General features: G+C 36.9%; 2 protein-coding genes across 2 annotated transcripts; one reads left to right on the top strand and one right to left on the bottom strand.

Annotated features, from left to right (window-relative positions):
• On the bottom strand, nucleotides 1-6195 carry LOC133525992 (uncharacterized). Its single transcript, XM_061862447.1, has 4 exons — nucleotides 5992-6195; nucleotides 4692-4865; nucleotides 882-1035; nucleotides 1-173 (listed from the first exon to the last, which is right to left on the bottom strand). Exons 1-4 carry the CDS (start codon nucleotides 6097-6099, stop codon nucleotides 43-45), a joined length of 567 nt encoding a protein of 188 aa, XP_061718431.1. The 5' UTR covers nucleotides 6100-6195; the 3' UTR covers nucleotides 1-42.
• Nucleotides 6196-7447: 1252 nt separating this feature from the next.
• LOC133525995 (uncharacterized) lies at nucleotides 7448-12425 on the top strand. Its single transcript, XM_061862451.1, has 5 exons — nucleotides 7448-7580; nucleotides 8442-8520; nucleotides 8824-9015; nucleotides 10062-10203; nucleotides 11148-12425. Exons 1-5 carry the CDS (start codon nucleotides 7570-7572, stop codon nucleotides 11249-11251), a joined length of 528 nt encoding a protein of 175 aa, XP_061718435.1. The 5' UTR covers nucleotides 7448-7569; the 3' UTR covers nucleotides 11252-12425.
• Nucleotides 12426-13030: the final 605 nt, after the last annotated feature.

Genomic DNA, 13030 nt, shown 5'->3' on the forward strand with positions numbered 1-13030 from the left:
ATGGTAACGAATGACTAGAAAAAGTCGATTCACTTATATACGTTAAATTGGAGGCTCGTTGTCCATCCTCATTCCGTTCGTCTTCCCCAAGCCAATGTATTCATGGGTTTGGCTATGGTCTTGTAGATCCGACATAACGCCGCGCATTATCAGGAGCATGTACCCGCGAATAACTGGAAAACAAATGCAATGCATCAATATATCTAAAAGTGATTAATAATTTAGAAATAAAGAAATTATTACGTTTTTTCAGTGTACCTTGTGGCTGAGCGAGAGCGAGGGACTCCGTTTCAGCTTTCGGCAAAATTAACTTCGTATGTTCGGCTGTTCGGCAGAGGTGGCATTTCTCAATCGATTCTCGTGAAATTTGGTGACTTAGGGGCCTTGCCAATTATGACAATTGTTAATGAAAAATGCCAATTGATACTTAAATAATGTACTTATGTAAAAATAGTTACGTGACTTTTCGTAGCATCTGTTAACCCGATACATATTTTGTTTCAAATATCAAATCATTGATTTGCTAGAATACAGTCAAGTGGATGTTGTCAACTACATTTCCAAGTAAACTTCAGCCAGCTAATGGGCATTTATATAAAGAAAATAAATAATACTCTTTATACTACAACACCTATACTGAATTTAAAAAAAATCGTTTGGCTTTGGTGAATTTACTTGACCAAGCCCTCAGGATCGATAATTATATAATTTTTTTGTCTGTTCAGATTCCGTTTTTTTTTTCAAAATGGCGGAGCTATACGGGTTCGCAAGGTCTACAGCGCACAGTCACTAGTTTCTATTGAATTATTTCTTATTTAAATATTTCCATGTTGTATTTACGAAGATGGTGCCGTTTCTATGAAAAAACGCAAAAAACTCACCTATCATTAGTAAGCCGAAAACCGTCCAAACCATTCTTAGCTCATGAAACAAAGAACTTGATGGCATCATGTGCACAACTGCAGCCACGGAACACAAGATGCCACACATCACGACACCGAGGAAAAAGGAAATCTTGAGCAGCTTCACTTTTTTCTGGAACACAAAAATATTCATAAATTAATTTAATTGGTTTAGAGTCTGTTTCACAAAGTCTGAGTGAAGTATTGGATAGCTACTATAATTAACAAACACATTAACTGCCAGCTCCAGGACCGACTTCTCTAAAGAGTCTGGCTAGCCAAATATTGTTGACAGATATTGCCATGTGGGATACCACATGGCAATATCCACCATGGCACCAATTGTCTATGATTTAAAAAAAAGCTAAAAGCCTGTTGTTTTATGTCATTCATTCAATTTGTTCTCGGTTTGTATGCGGTTTATTTTAAATAATATTAATAATGACTATACCGAGTGAAGTCTGAGGTCCGGAAACTATTATTTAACCTCATAAATAATTACGATAATGTGCGAAGTCGACGTGAAGCGTTGTATAACGAAAAACTGCTATGTTTACAAGTCGTAAACAATTTAGTAGGTTGGTGCTCTATTAATATTTTGATACTTTAAGTACTAGTTCTAACATTTGACTATAACTTTGCCTACGCCCATTCCATACTCCGCTATGGCATACTCCTTTGGGGTAATAGTACGAATGCCAATAACTTATTTATTCTACAAAAAAAATGCATCCGAATTTTAGCGAACATAAAACCAAGGGAAAGTTGTCGGCCACATTTTAAAAACCTGAAAATATTAACACTTACCTCCTTATATATTTTTGAAGTTTGCACTTTTGTCAAATTACACAGCTCTTTCTTCCTACAAGCAAAAGACCGACATGCAAAACCATTAAATCTCCGCCAAAATAACTCCCTTTCCTTGCCCACTTCTACCTTAACAATATTTCACTCCGGACCACACATGATGTGCATAAAAATCTTTAATAAACTTCCGCAGTCAATAAAAGAAATAGAAAATTCAAAATTATTCAATAAAGCACTTAACACACATCTAAAAGACAAATCTTTCTATACGCTGCAGGAGTTTTTTGATAATGGAACGTTAAATTAATACCTATGCTATGAGTAGGTAACTTAGCTCTTAAGTACTGCCTGTGATCTCAAATAATTGTCTGTAAATCTTTGTACTAGATTGTTATTTAGTTATAAGACTGCTGCGCCCTTGCAGGGTACATATTATGTAATTTTGTGTACTTAATATGATTGCAATAAATGCTTTGTCTTGTCTTGTCTTGTCTTAAGGACGTGAATTTATTAATAACTGAACTCATGAACAGGACAAGTGTGTAAAGAAACGGATAAGCTGGAAGTTCTGGAAAATATCAATAAAATCAAAACATTGGAATGTAACGAGTTACCGAAAACTAATATTTAGAAGAAATTTGTGGAATGACTGGTCAGTAATAAATTGATATAAAAATATCTTGGCGAAACATGTCTATATATATATATATATATATATATATATGTCTTTGTTCTTTACATAGAGGTAGAAATTACGTGAGCTGACTTTGAGTGCACGTCAACTTATATTAACTTATTTCCTTAGGTACCTTACGTGTGCACAGAAAATCAAAAATATTTTCTAGTATCAAAACTATAATTCCTACTACAAACAGTGTGACCAGCCCTAGATTTTTTGAATTTCCCGCCACAATATTGTGTAATATTTCAGTAGCCAGACTCTAACTATTTTATAAAAGAACATAGAAAAATAAGCATATTTTGGTATGTGTATAGCCTAGTCAAAACTAATTTTCACAAAACTTTTTTCGAGGCACTTTGGCGAAAACTAGTTTCTCCACGGTGTTTCAGAAAATTGATATTTTGTAAACTGTATAGTTTTCACTAATGAAAAAGCGTTTTAATTTTTTTCACGGCAACATTACGACTATTGACTATGACAAAAATAAATATATTTTATATGACAAAAATAAGCACCCAATAACAATGATTTAAAACTTCATTTCATAATGACAGGGTTCTATTTTCCGTAATATCTGAAACTTGTCTGCCCGTTAAAGGATATACCTCAATTGGGTATTTGACTACTAGTCAAATCAGTTTCTTTTTGCGAACTGTCAAAACGATTAGCCAGTATGGAATGTATATGAAACACTAGCAAATGAGGTCACGGTCAAGTTATCTACTCTTTATAATTCTATACGAATTATAAAATATAAATAGTGTCTAAAAATAACTGCTGTCTACGTTTCTCAATTAATGTTATAGTGCTTTATTTCGTGCATGGTGTGAAATCATTTAAGTATTTTAAATACAGCCAAATACCTAATAAATATTGTGCCAAGCGTCGAGCCTTACTCAAATAAAAAATTGTCAGATATGCTGTAAAAATACGGCCAATTTCAAAATGTAGGCGCGAAGGGTTATCGTCCCACAAAAATTTTGAAATTCGCGCCTTTTTCTACTGACAAATTTGACCGGCTATATTTATAGTTTTGGTATCTGTGGTAACTTTTTTCTCTCTATGATTCCGGATAAATGATGGCTTTGATATTCGTATTTAATATACTGATAATAATCAATACAAGTGTGTTTAATCTCAAGAATTGTTTTGATTAACATCAATACTAATTCGGGGTACCTCAAGGTAGCGTCTTGGGGCCGTTATTCTTTTCCTTTTATATAAATGATTTGCCAAAGATTATAGAATATCAATCAGTGTTATTCGCTGACGACACATCGATTATAATACCGTGCGTGAATGATCTGACCTATCAACAAGAGATAAAGCAAACCTTACAAAAGACTATACAGTGGCTAGAAAACAACAACCTATCCATAAATATTATTAAAACTAAACATGTACGATTCCTCACAAGAAAGAGCAAACCTAAGGAACTTTGACATCACTTATAACGGAGAACAAGTTGATAAAGATCACAGCACAAAGTTTCTAGGTATACATTTGGATGAGCATTGTAACTTTAATGTCCATGTTGAAAATATATGTAATAAATTGAATAAATTTATTTTTCCACTCCGACAGTTACGACAATCTGTATCTCATGAGGCAGCCCTAGTAGCATACCACGGCTACGTTATGTCTGTACTCCGCTATGGTCTTACCATATGGGGAAATTCCCCTGACATGCAAAAAGCTTTTGTTAAACAAAAAAAATTTATTAGAGCTATATTAAACCCATATTTAATTAAACTACACAAACTTTTGTCGTTGCCTTCATTATACATATACGAAACGGCTGTATTTGTGCATAGCAATCAAAATTATTTTACTAAAAACTATGAAGTTAAAACCTACAACGACCGGATATCAAGATAAAAAGATCAATTATATGTACCTCCTAAAGCTCGCTTGAAACAAACGACATATAGTCCATATTTTATGTGCGTAAAAATATATAATAAAATTCCAAAAAATATAAAAAATCTATGCCTTAACCAGTTTAAAACAAATTTGTATGCCTGGTTATGTGACCTAAATGTTTATACTATGGAAGATTTTTTTAATGTTAAATGCACATAGTAATAGTATGCATGTTGTTCGATAAAACTTGTTAATAGGGTAAGTCTCTGTATTTTGTTGGATCACTAACAATCCATCAAAAATACAGATAATTTTTGCATGCTTGTTTAAGTAGAATATGGAGAACTTGTACATACTATATTTTTAACAACCCTATGTAACCCGTATTCCGTAAATAAAATTCATTCATTCATTCAACACAACAAATATCTACTTACCCCAAGAGAAGCCACCATAACAAGCACGTTGTACACGATATCAGTCAGTAACGCCGACGTGAATATCACCATTTTGAAATCCTCAAACTCAAACAAGGAATGGTGATCTCCGCCCATTGCGTCTATAAACATTATTCCGAAAAACATGAAAATTAGCATAAATACGGTGAAACTCTGAAACAATAATAGGTACATGTAACACAAAAGCCAATGCTGTCAATCTATCCCATTTTTAATGAGGGTCTAATGCCTTGAGACCAACTGCATAAAAGCTACACAAAAGACAGAATTTTATAACACATTCTAATTAAATACACAATTAGCAATTTATCACTTACACATGGAATTTAATATTTACACATGGAAATTATAAAAAAATACAAGAACTAAAAATTGTAAAACAGTACTATTCGGGTCACACATTTTATTGAAAAATAATTGTAGAGCAATATACATAAATGCAATATTTCCTATTTCATTCCACCACAAGACGGCTTTGTGATCGTGGTCGTGAAGTAAAGGGGGCAGAAGGGGGCAGATTTGTCAAATCTAACCTTTAATAACATGACAGTAAGAGTCAAGGCACGTGTCTTCGTGAATGACATGATCTATACCATTAAAACAAACTTGTCAACTAGACTCTACGGTCCGATTCGAAGTATGATTAAAGATCTTTAAAAGATCGATACCTAAACGACATTTCAAAATTGATGTTTATTTCGATTCCGCTGTGATCCCAATAAGATCCACCTATCTACGATATTTCGATACGAACGTCAATATGACATTGGTTGCCCGAAACGAGCTGCTTCTATCAATTATACGACATACTAACGATATCTAAATGAGAACTTATCTAAACCAGAACTTATCGTTATCGTATCTCATTCTTCGAATCGGGCCGCTACTAGGTATTACAAAGTTTTTTTAATGTGTGGAGGGTTGTTTTCCAAAAGGAAAAAATAAAGCAGTTGTACTTTTGCTTGCAAGGAATGGTCCGCGTGCGAGCACGCAAGCCCGCCTTCGGCCTTTGCAATATAGTTACTTTGGGAGTTAAAGGGAAGTTGGAACTTAAACACGACCCAATAGTAAAAGTGTCTTGACAAAGTTTCGCTTGTCTAAGACACTTTTACTTTTTACTAGGTATTGTAAGAAATCAGATCGAAAGCTCCATATTCAAAACATTGAATGTAGGTATGAAAATAAGGAAATTGCAATTTTGCTCATACAATATTGCTTTTTACTTACTTAATTAGTACCTAGCTTAAAAAAGTAGTGTTTTGATCTTTTGATTACTCACCAAACTGATAGATGCCCAAATTACAAGTTCGATCCTGGGACTTATACAACAACTACAACAACTTTTCATCTTGGACTTGTTATGTACTGGACTATGTCCGTTCTGCATGTTTTCGTAATAACCAATACTCCAAAATACTTGTCTGAATTTAGCACGCGTGTCTATTCGTACACTATCAACTTTCGACTGGCGAGTTTCGGCTATTATTACATTGATTACTCATTCAGACGCCGAATAAAAACACAAAATACAAAATTAAGTATGTATGTGGGCAAATTTCGAACTAAGTCACTGCAGTACATGTAGCTCTCGGTAGCGATGCCAGCGCGCAGTCTGTAGCCGCAAAATTAAGATTGTCTGTCGACATTCAAGGCCTACGCACATAAACTATATGCATAGCTATAGTTAAAATAATTCAACCCGTAATGATAATGAACTTTGAAATAATTATATTTGTGTAAATAATGTTTTCATCTATAATATAATAATGTGCGATTTAATAGATATAATGAGTTGACATGTAAAATAACTATATTTTATCAATAAAGTTTAGATTGATTGATTGATTGATTGAAACAAGTATATTCCCAGACGCAACGTAAACGTACGCATGACGGTAAGGCGGCACCAAGGTGGGGCAATGCCCCGGGGCTCCCATAGCTCGGGGGACCCCCAAAACCTGGTTATTGATAAAGTAGCTTAGCGGTAGAAAGATTACAGATGATTGAGCGACTTTCAAAAATTACTTGCGCTTAATTTTTAGTACACTTTAAAGTTTATTATGAGACAAAATTAATTGCGAATTATTTATATGTTTAAAGCGTGACAAGTACTGATGATAGCGCAGTTAGAAAATAAATAAATAATTGACATGACGATAGATACTTGTAATTAGTCGTAATTGCAGCTCATGAAATTGATTTCCTTTGGCAGGATTGGTCCTTAGAAGCTAAGGATGGACTATCAACTTTATCTTGATATCTATACCCCACCAAAAACATTTTCATGCTAAATGTTGCCAAAACGAAACCATATGGCTCGCTCTGTCAAACAAATATCAGGTCTCATGTAGAGCCAAGCATCTAACTTCACAAACTCTACACCAGTCAAAATATGTGACTTAGCCGTTTCTTCACTACAAGAACTTTTGTATAACAGTAAATTGTAAATTGCGAATTTCGGTTTTCGCGGTAGGCCCCCAGTTATAACTGCCATTGGAAAACTTATTGAAATTTGTACCGTATTCGAACGCAATAAATTCAAAATCCAAAGGTAGCACATAGAATATTCTGAATACGATACGTAACTCCCCTGAGCCATACACTATACAGACTCGATGATGTCATTTGGCGCCACATGCCGAAAAGAGTGAAAGAGCAAGACAGAACAACAAGGCGAGACAGCGCTCTTACACGCCGTAACACTCGACCGAATAAATGTTTGCGAATAATATAGTAGCAACAAGGTCAGATCTCTCAGTTGAGCTGTTTTACTTACTGTTATTAGACGCGTGGCTTTTCAACTGTTTTATTTAGTATTTACAAAATAGTAAAATCAATATTTGAGGTGTTGTTTACGATGGAATCGAAGTAAGTGTTGATATAATTAGTTAGGTATTTCATGATATTTTTATATTTTTTTGAGCTGGGTTGTGTTCTCGCATCAGTGCAGTGCGTACCTTGGCGTACAATGTTACTTAAATATTTTTAATTCGCGTGAGTTCATGAGAAAGTTCAGCATGGTTCAACAAAACATGGCATGACGGAGGTTTGAAATAACAAGCATGAAGTATTGAAATGTTTCTTTATGTAATTTATTCTGTTTCTTCTAAGACTTAACCGCTCATATGCCGAACGTGGATCCACATTAGCAAAAAATTTGTACTGTATTTATGCTGTAAGCACGCATCCACATTTCGGGGCGAGGTTTATGAGAAATGGAGATAAGTCACGTGACCGATTCTTCATACAAACGGTGCGAAATGAATATGTTTACTAAACAACTTTTTCTATTGGACCAACTTCGGAAACCTAAATAAATCTTTTATTGGTTTAATATGTTTTGTAAATTCAAGCTTAGCTTATTTTATTTGTATTGCTGTTGAAGCCCCAAATAAACGAAATAAATAAATTCACTGTTCTACAATACATTTCGCCTATCCGCCCGATTCGAACTTTAAGATACGTCAAAAATTTCCTAAAGATACGATATGGATTGGATATGTCAATGTCAAAAGTGACGTTTTTTTTTGAAGAAATGTCACTTTTGACACTGACATATCTAATCCATGTCGTATCTTTAGCAAATGTTTGACGTACCTTAAAGTTCGAATCAGGCCGTACGTCGATATTTGCTACAGAACAGAGACATTTATTCGCATTTCGCAGTTATAGGGTTTTTAGAGTTGATTCGGTTGTCATATTTTAAGTATGTAAAATGTATGCTTTCAGTCGTTCCTGCTGTTCGTCCTCCGTGTGCTGCGGGGCGCCGGTGGAAAAAGGATGCTTCGTATTCTCCATCATAAATGCCGTAAGTGAAAATACCCACAACGTAAAACAACCGTAACAAAACTAGTTTGGAATCGGCATTTTTATTATTATTCTATTTTATACGGTATACGGATTATACGGTAAACAAGCAAGCACTCATGCTAGAACGGTCTGGGCCACGGCTCCCGACACTTCGTTTTCTATGACGGGTGATCGGTGTCATGCTTTCCATAGAAAACGATGTGTCGAACGCCTCGGCCCGGACCGGGGCCGTTTTAGCGTGAGACATCTTTTATCCGTGCAGCAATAAACTTAACAATAACTTTATTCTTTCTGATTCCAGATTATTTGCATGGCAGCTTCCATAGGATGCCTCGTCTTCCTAATCTTCAACATCAGCATCTATTTCGACGGAGAATCCCGAGGCTCTGACTTGGTGTTGGTACATATGCTCGTGGGCATCGCTCTAGGTTCCTGTGTAGCCAGTGCCTTGCCGCTAACGTTCGCAATCCTGCTGGTTGTGGGAATCCGACGTGTAAGTTGCTCAATTTTGCAATATTTTGTGAATAATGACTCACTTGATTTAAATTTTAAACTCACAATTAGCACGACGTTTTGAACGGGGGAAATGGTCATTATTCGACTATTTTTTTTTTAAATGTCTAAACGGTTGAAGTTAAAATGATAAAATAAATGTGAGATGGACCCAATGAAACCTTTCATTTGATATGTATAACCCGATGTAGTTTGCAAAATGTTTTTTTTTCTCATTTACTCCTCAAAAGTGGTCCCTATGTTTGAAATTCATTTAGGTATATTCGTTGGATTTGGTGACTTACATATGTGTACCAAATTTCAACTTAGGTAATTGGTTTAGTGGTTTCGGAGCAAATAGGCTGTAACAGACATACACTACGGACATTACTACAGGCAGACGCACGAGTGATCATATAAGGGTTCCGTTTTTTCCTTGAGGTACAGAACCCTAAAACTACTGTATTCTAACCGTTTATTCTAGTGTCATTGTATTGTAGAGATACACCTATAGATTATTTAAGTCGCATTTAAAACTGTTTTATAAAGTATGTAGGTACTGCGTTGGTTTGGTAGTCTCCTGGTCTGCTGGGGCGCAGATTGCGAAACAGTTTATGCGTGACATAGGCCGTCGACTTAGGCAAAAAGGAGAGTCCTCCGCTCCGAGTAGTTTCTGGTGCAAAGGCTAATGCCGAGAGGATTATGGACACTCTTGGACCGGAAGCGACCAGGTACGGGTTGGACTAGTTACTGGTTACTTTATGTAATTATTTGTAATAAGTTGATAAATAATGAGTAAGAATCGTGTACAAATGTTTATGCCAAAAATGCCTTACATATTTTTGGAAAAGAGCTGATACTTAGCGCCACTTGCACCATCCCACTAACCCGTGGTTAACCGTTTGGCAAGCCATTTTTGTAAGTAGAAAGAAGGGTTGTCCTCCCATAGAAAATTTAAATTTCGCTCCTTTTTCTTTGCCCTTTTTTGCCAGAGTAAAAACGTCCATTTCACTAGTTTGCTAAAGATTATTTTAAATGTTGTTCCAGCGCAACAAGAGTTACGTGCTGGCCTACCTGAGATTCGGCATCACCGTGTTGGTCCTGAGCGTGCTCGCGTGTCTCGTGATGATCGGAGTCCAATGGGGGGAAATTGTCATGATGTACACGCTGATCCCTTTAGGACTTTGCGGTAAGTCTAATGTTTTATACAATATACTGTATCTATACCTACACACATATCATAAACCATTTATGATGGGTTCAGAAACTGCAAATTACGTGCAAAACTCTGCGTAGGGGGCGCCACTAGTACAAACTGTAAACAAACCTGAAAACTTATCAAAATACTCTTTTAGGCATAGTATATATAAGTAATATAAGTTACGCTATGGCTTACGATTTGTGCTAGTGCTGCCTCTAGCGGCAGAACAATGCAGTATATAGGGAGCTATTACGACCAGCATAAAGATAAAATGTTTTGTTACAGCAATTTTCTTATCATGGAATTGTTATTTTAGCGTAATAATAACATCGATTTCGATTTTAGAATGACATGAATGTCCTGAAGGAACGTCCTTGATTTGATCTCCATTGGATTCGAAGTGAAATGTCAGTTGAAAAACAATTGTGACAAAAATAATGCAAATTATCTCGCATGTTACCTACTTCATATCGAACGATAAGGCAGTTGGGCCGACTTTAATTTGTCTCTGAATAAATAAATAAAACTATGGTTGCGTGGCTTTCGCCGCGTAGGTACTTACCTGTTGTAACTGGGAGAATCAACTTTTTAGCGTCACTCGTTGCCATGGTTACGATTAGTTGTCCAGGGGACAAAAGTTCATTGAAATACTGATTTTATGGCACTTAAATGTATTAAACTTGCGTTTTTGTGGTCGTTATAACCAATGTCCATAATGGGCCCCCTACTAAGCATGTTAATAGAACGGCATACAACGTCTCTTCAAACAAACTGTGCCACTGTTGTCCCTTGGACAACGGGACAGGATAACAAAACAAAAAAAAATGATTCACCCAACTGTTTAGTTCTTAGTGCTTGTTTAAGAAAGAGCTACTTAAAACCTGAAAGCCTTAACAGCAGCTATAAACTAATTAATGTTTGTTTCTTTTCAGTTATATACTCCTTAATACTAGTACTCGTCTACCAGACCTACCGGGTATTTTCGGAACGCACTCCCGCTACACACACAAAACTGCTCAACACCAATGATTTTTGACAACCATAAAACTCTCACCTGAAGGCCGACACACGCTAACAAGTGCGCCTGAGTGTACAGGGAGCTCCAAAAATGCATACTAACTCAAGCTAGGGACAAATTATTTCAATTCATGCAATGGAACGTGGGACAGATGGTGCGCGCGCAGGCTTGTCCCGCGTATACGACGTATATTGATATGAGACGCTTAAGTGCCAATTTGCACAACAGCAACGCGATTGGTTGATGACTTGATTGGACGCAACTAGTTGCATAAAGGTCACAGCTCATTAGAGCCACCCCGCACCCGACCCTCACCGCCTCGCCTCGAGCGGTTAGTATTCTTCGTATGGATTTCTATGGGCATGCGCTCACTACATCAACTTATCCGGTGGTGGTACGAAGTTGATGTAGTGAGCGCATGCCCATAGAAATCCATACGAAGAATACTAACCGCTCGAGGCGAGGCGGTGAGGGTCGGGTGCGGGGTGGCTCTAATGAGCTGTGACCTTTATACTGCACGATTTGGCTCGAATTCGTGAGTGACACCACTGAACTAGCACCATTCTTAGTGCCCGTAAGGCCCGTCCTTAGATAATATATATGTCAATGGGAAAGCGGTGACATCCGAATGTCACATTAAAGCTTACGCTGTCAGCGTCCAAAAAAGTCAAATTGACGCCAAAATTCAAACTAACCTTTATATGGCCTAAAACCAGAATACTCAATAGTATACTAAGTTTTTCTAATTACGTAATGGTGACTACCTTCCTCTTGGATTTACTGAATGTGCCAATTAAAACAAGAGGCTAACCAAACTCCAATGAAAACAGATCTTTACATAGAGATGTCCATACAATTTCCAAAATGTGTTTACAATTCAGATGCTCCATAAAATGAACTGTCAGGGATTATCATTGGACGCGCGAGGTACAACATGGCCCGAATCTAGCTTATTTGGTTAGGGAGACCTTGTTCCCACTTGTGGGACAACGGGTCCGGATTTTAATCGGATATCCCAGTGGCAGAACATTTTATACTTAGGTACTGTAATTTTGAAGTAGGTGAAATCCGGGCTGATAATAAAGTCTACTTTTTAAAAGGCACGCTGCATTTTTGTTAAAATGTTAATGTTATTATCTAATAAAGTTTTCTAGTCTTAACAATAGTTTTAAGTTTTATGTACGAATACAATCTTTAAGGATGACTCACGCTACACAGTGCCAGGGCCGGGCCGGGGCGGACCGGAGCGAGCCGTCACACGGACTTTCAGGAGCGCCACCGTCGCCGGACCGTTCCGGGGCCGGGGCGACCGGGCCATCATCTGTATATTATAGTATCTCTATGCGTTGACACTATCGTTGAGTCTCCGAGCGCGAGACAGGCCGGGCCGGGCTGTCCGAGCTCACCGAGCCGTCCAAATAACGGACTGTTCATGACAAATGTCACAAATGTCAATCACATTGAAAAAATTGGTTCGATGGGAAGCAAGTCGATATAGAAATAAATAATAAAATCAAAATATTGGCCCTGGCTGCCATAATAGCTGATGAAGAGAATACTGCATACTCTGGGCAATTGTGCATTTGGACATTTCGCGGACACTTTCGGAAAAAGGAGAATTACACAACATTATGTGAAGAGCTTTATTTCCACATGACCCGAGACTCTTTCGAAGCCACCGTGTTCTCTGCTTAAGGTAATGGAAATACAATGCGTGTATATTGTCTCAAATAATCATGTGCCGAAGCATATTAAACTATTAAAAGGAAAAGGGATGACCGGTTCTCCATACAAACA

The sequence above is a fragment of the Cydia pomonella genome, chromosome 15, assembly GCF_033807575.1.
Source record: "Cydia pomonella isolate Wapato2018A chromosome 15, ilCydPomo1, whole genome shotgun sequence".
Classification (NCBI taxonomy): Eukaryota; Metazoa; Arthropoda; class Insecta; order Lepidoptera; family Tortricidae; genus Cydia; species Cydia pomonella.

Excerpts from the sequence above, each read along its gene's own strand:
- LOC133525992 (XM_061862447.1), bottom strand. The coding sequence starts at position 6,099 with ATGCAGAACGGACATAGTCCAGTACATAACAAGTCCAAGATGAAAAGT. Across the intron at positions 1,036-4,691 it reads TTATGGTGGCTTCTCTTGGG|AAAAAAGTGAAGCTGCTCAA; the intron begins GTAAGTAGATAT and ends TTTGTGTTCCAG. Across the intron at positions 174-881 it reads TTTCGGCTTACTAATGATAG|TTATTCGCGGGTACATGCTC; the intron begins GTGAGTTTTTTG and ends TTTGTTTTCCAG.
- LOC133525995 (XM_061862451.1), top strand. Across the intron at positions 9,016-10,061 it reads TGGTTGTGGGAATCCGACGT|CGCAACAAGAGTTACGTGCT; the intron begins GTAAGTTGCTCA and ends ATGTTGTTCCAG. Across the intron at positions 10,204-11,147 it reads GATCCCTTTAGGACTTTGCG|TTATATACTCCTTAATACTA; the intron begins GTAAGTCTAATG and ends GTTTCTTTTCAG.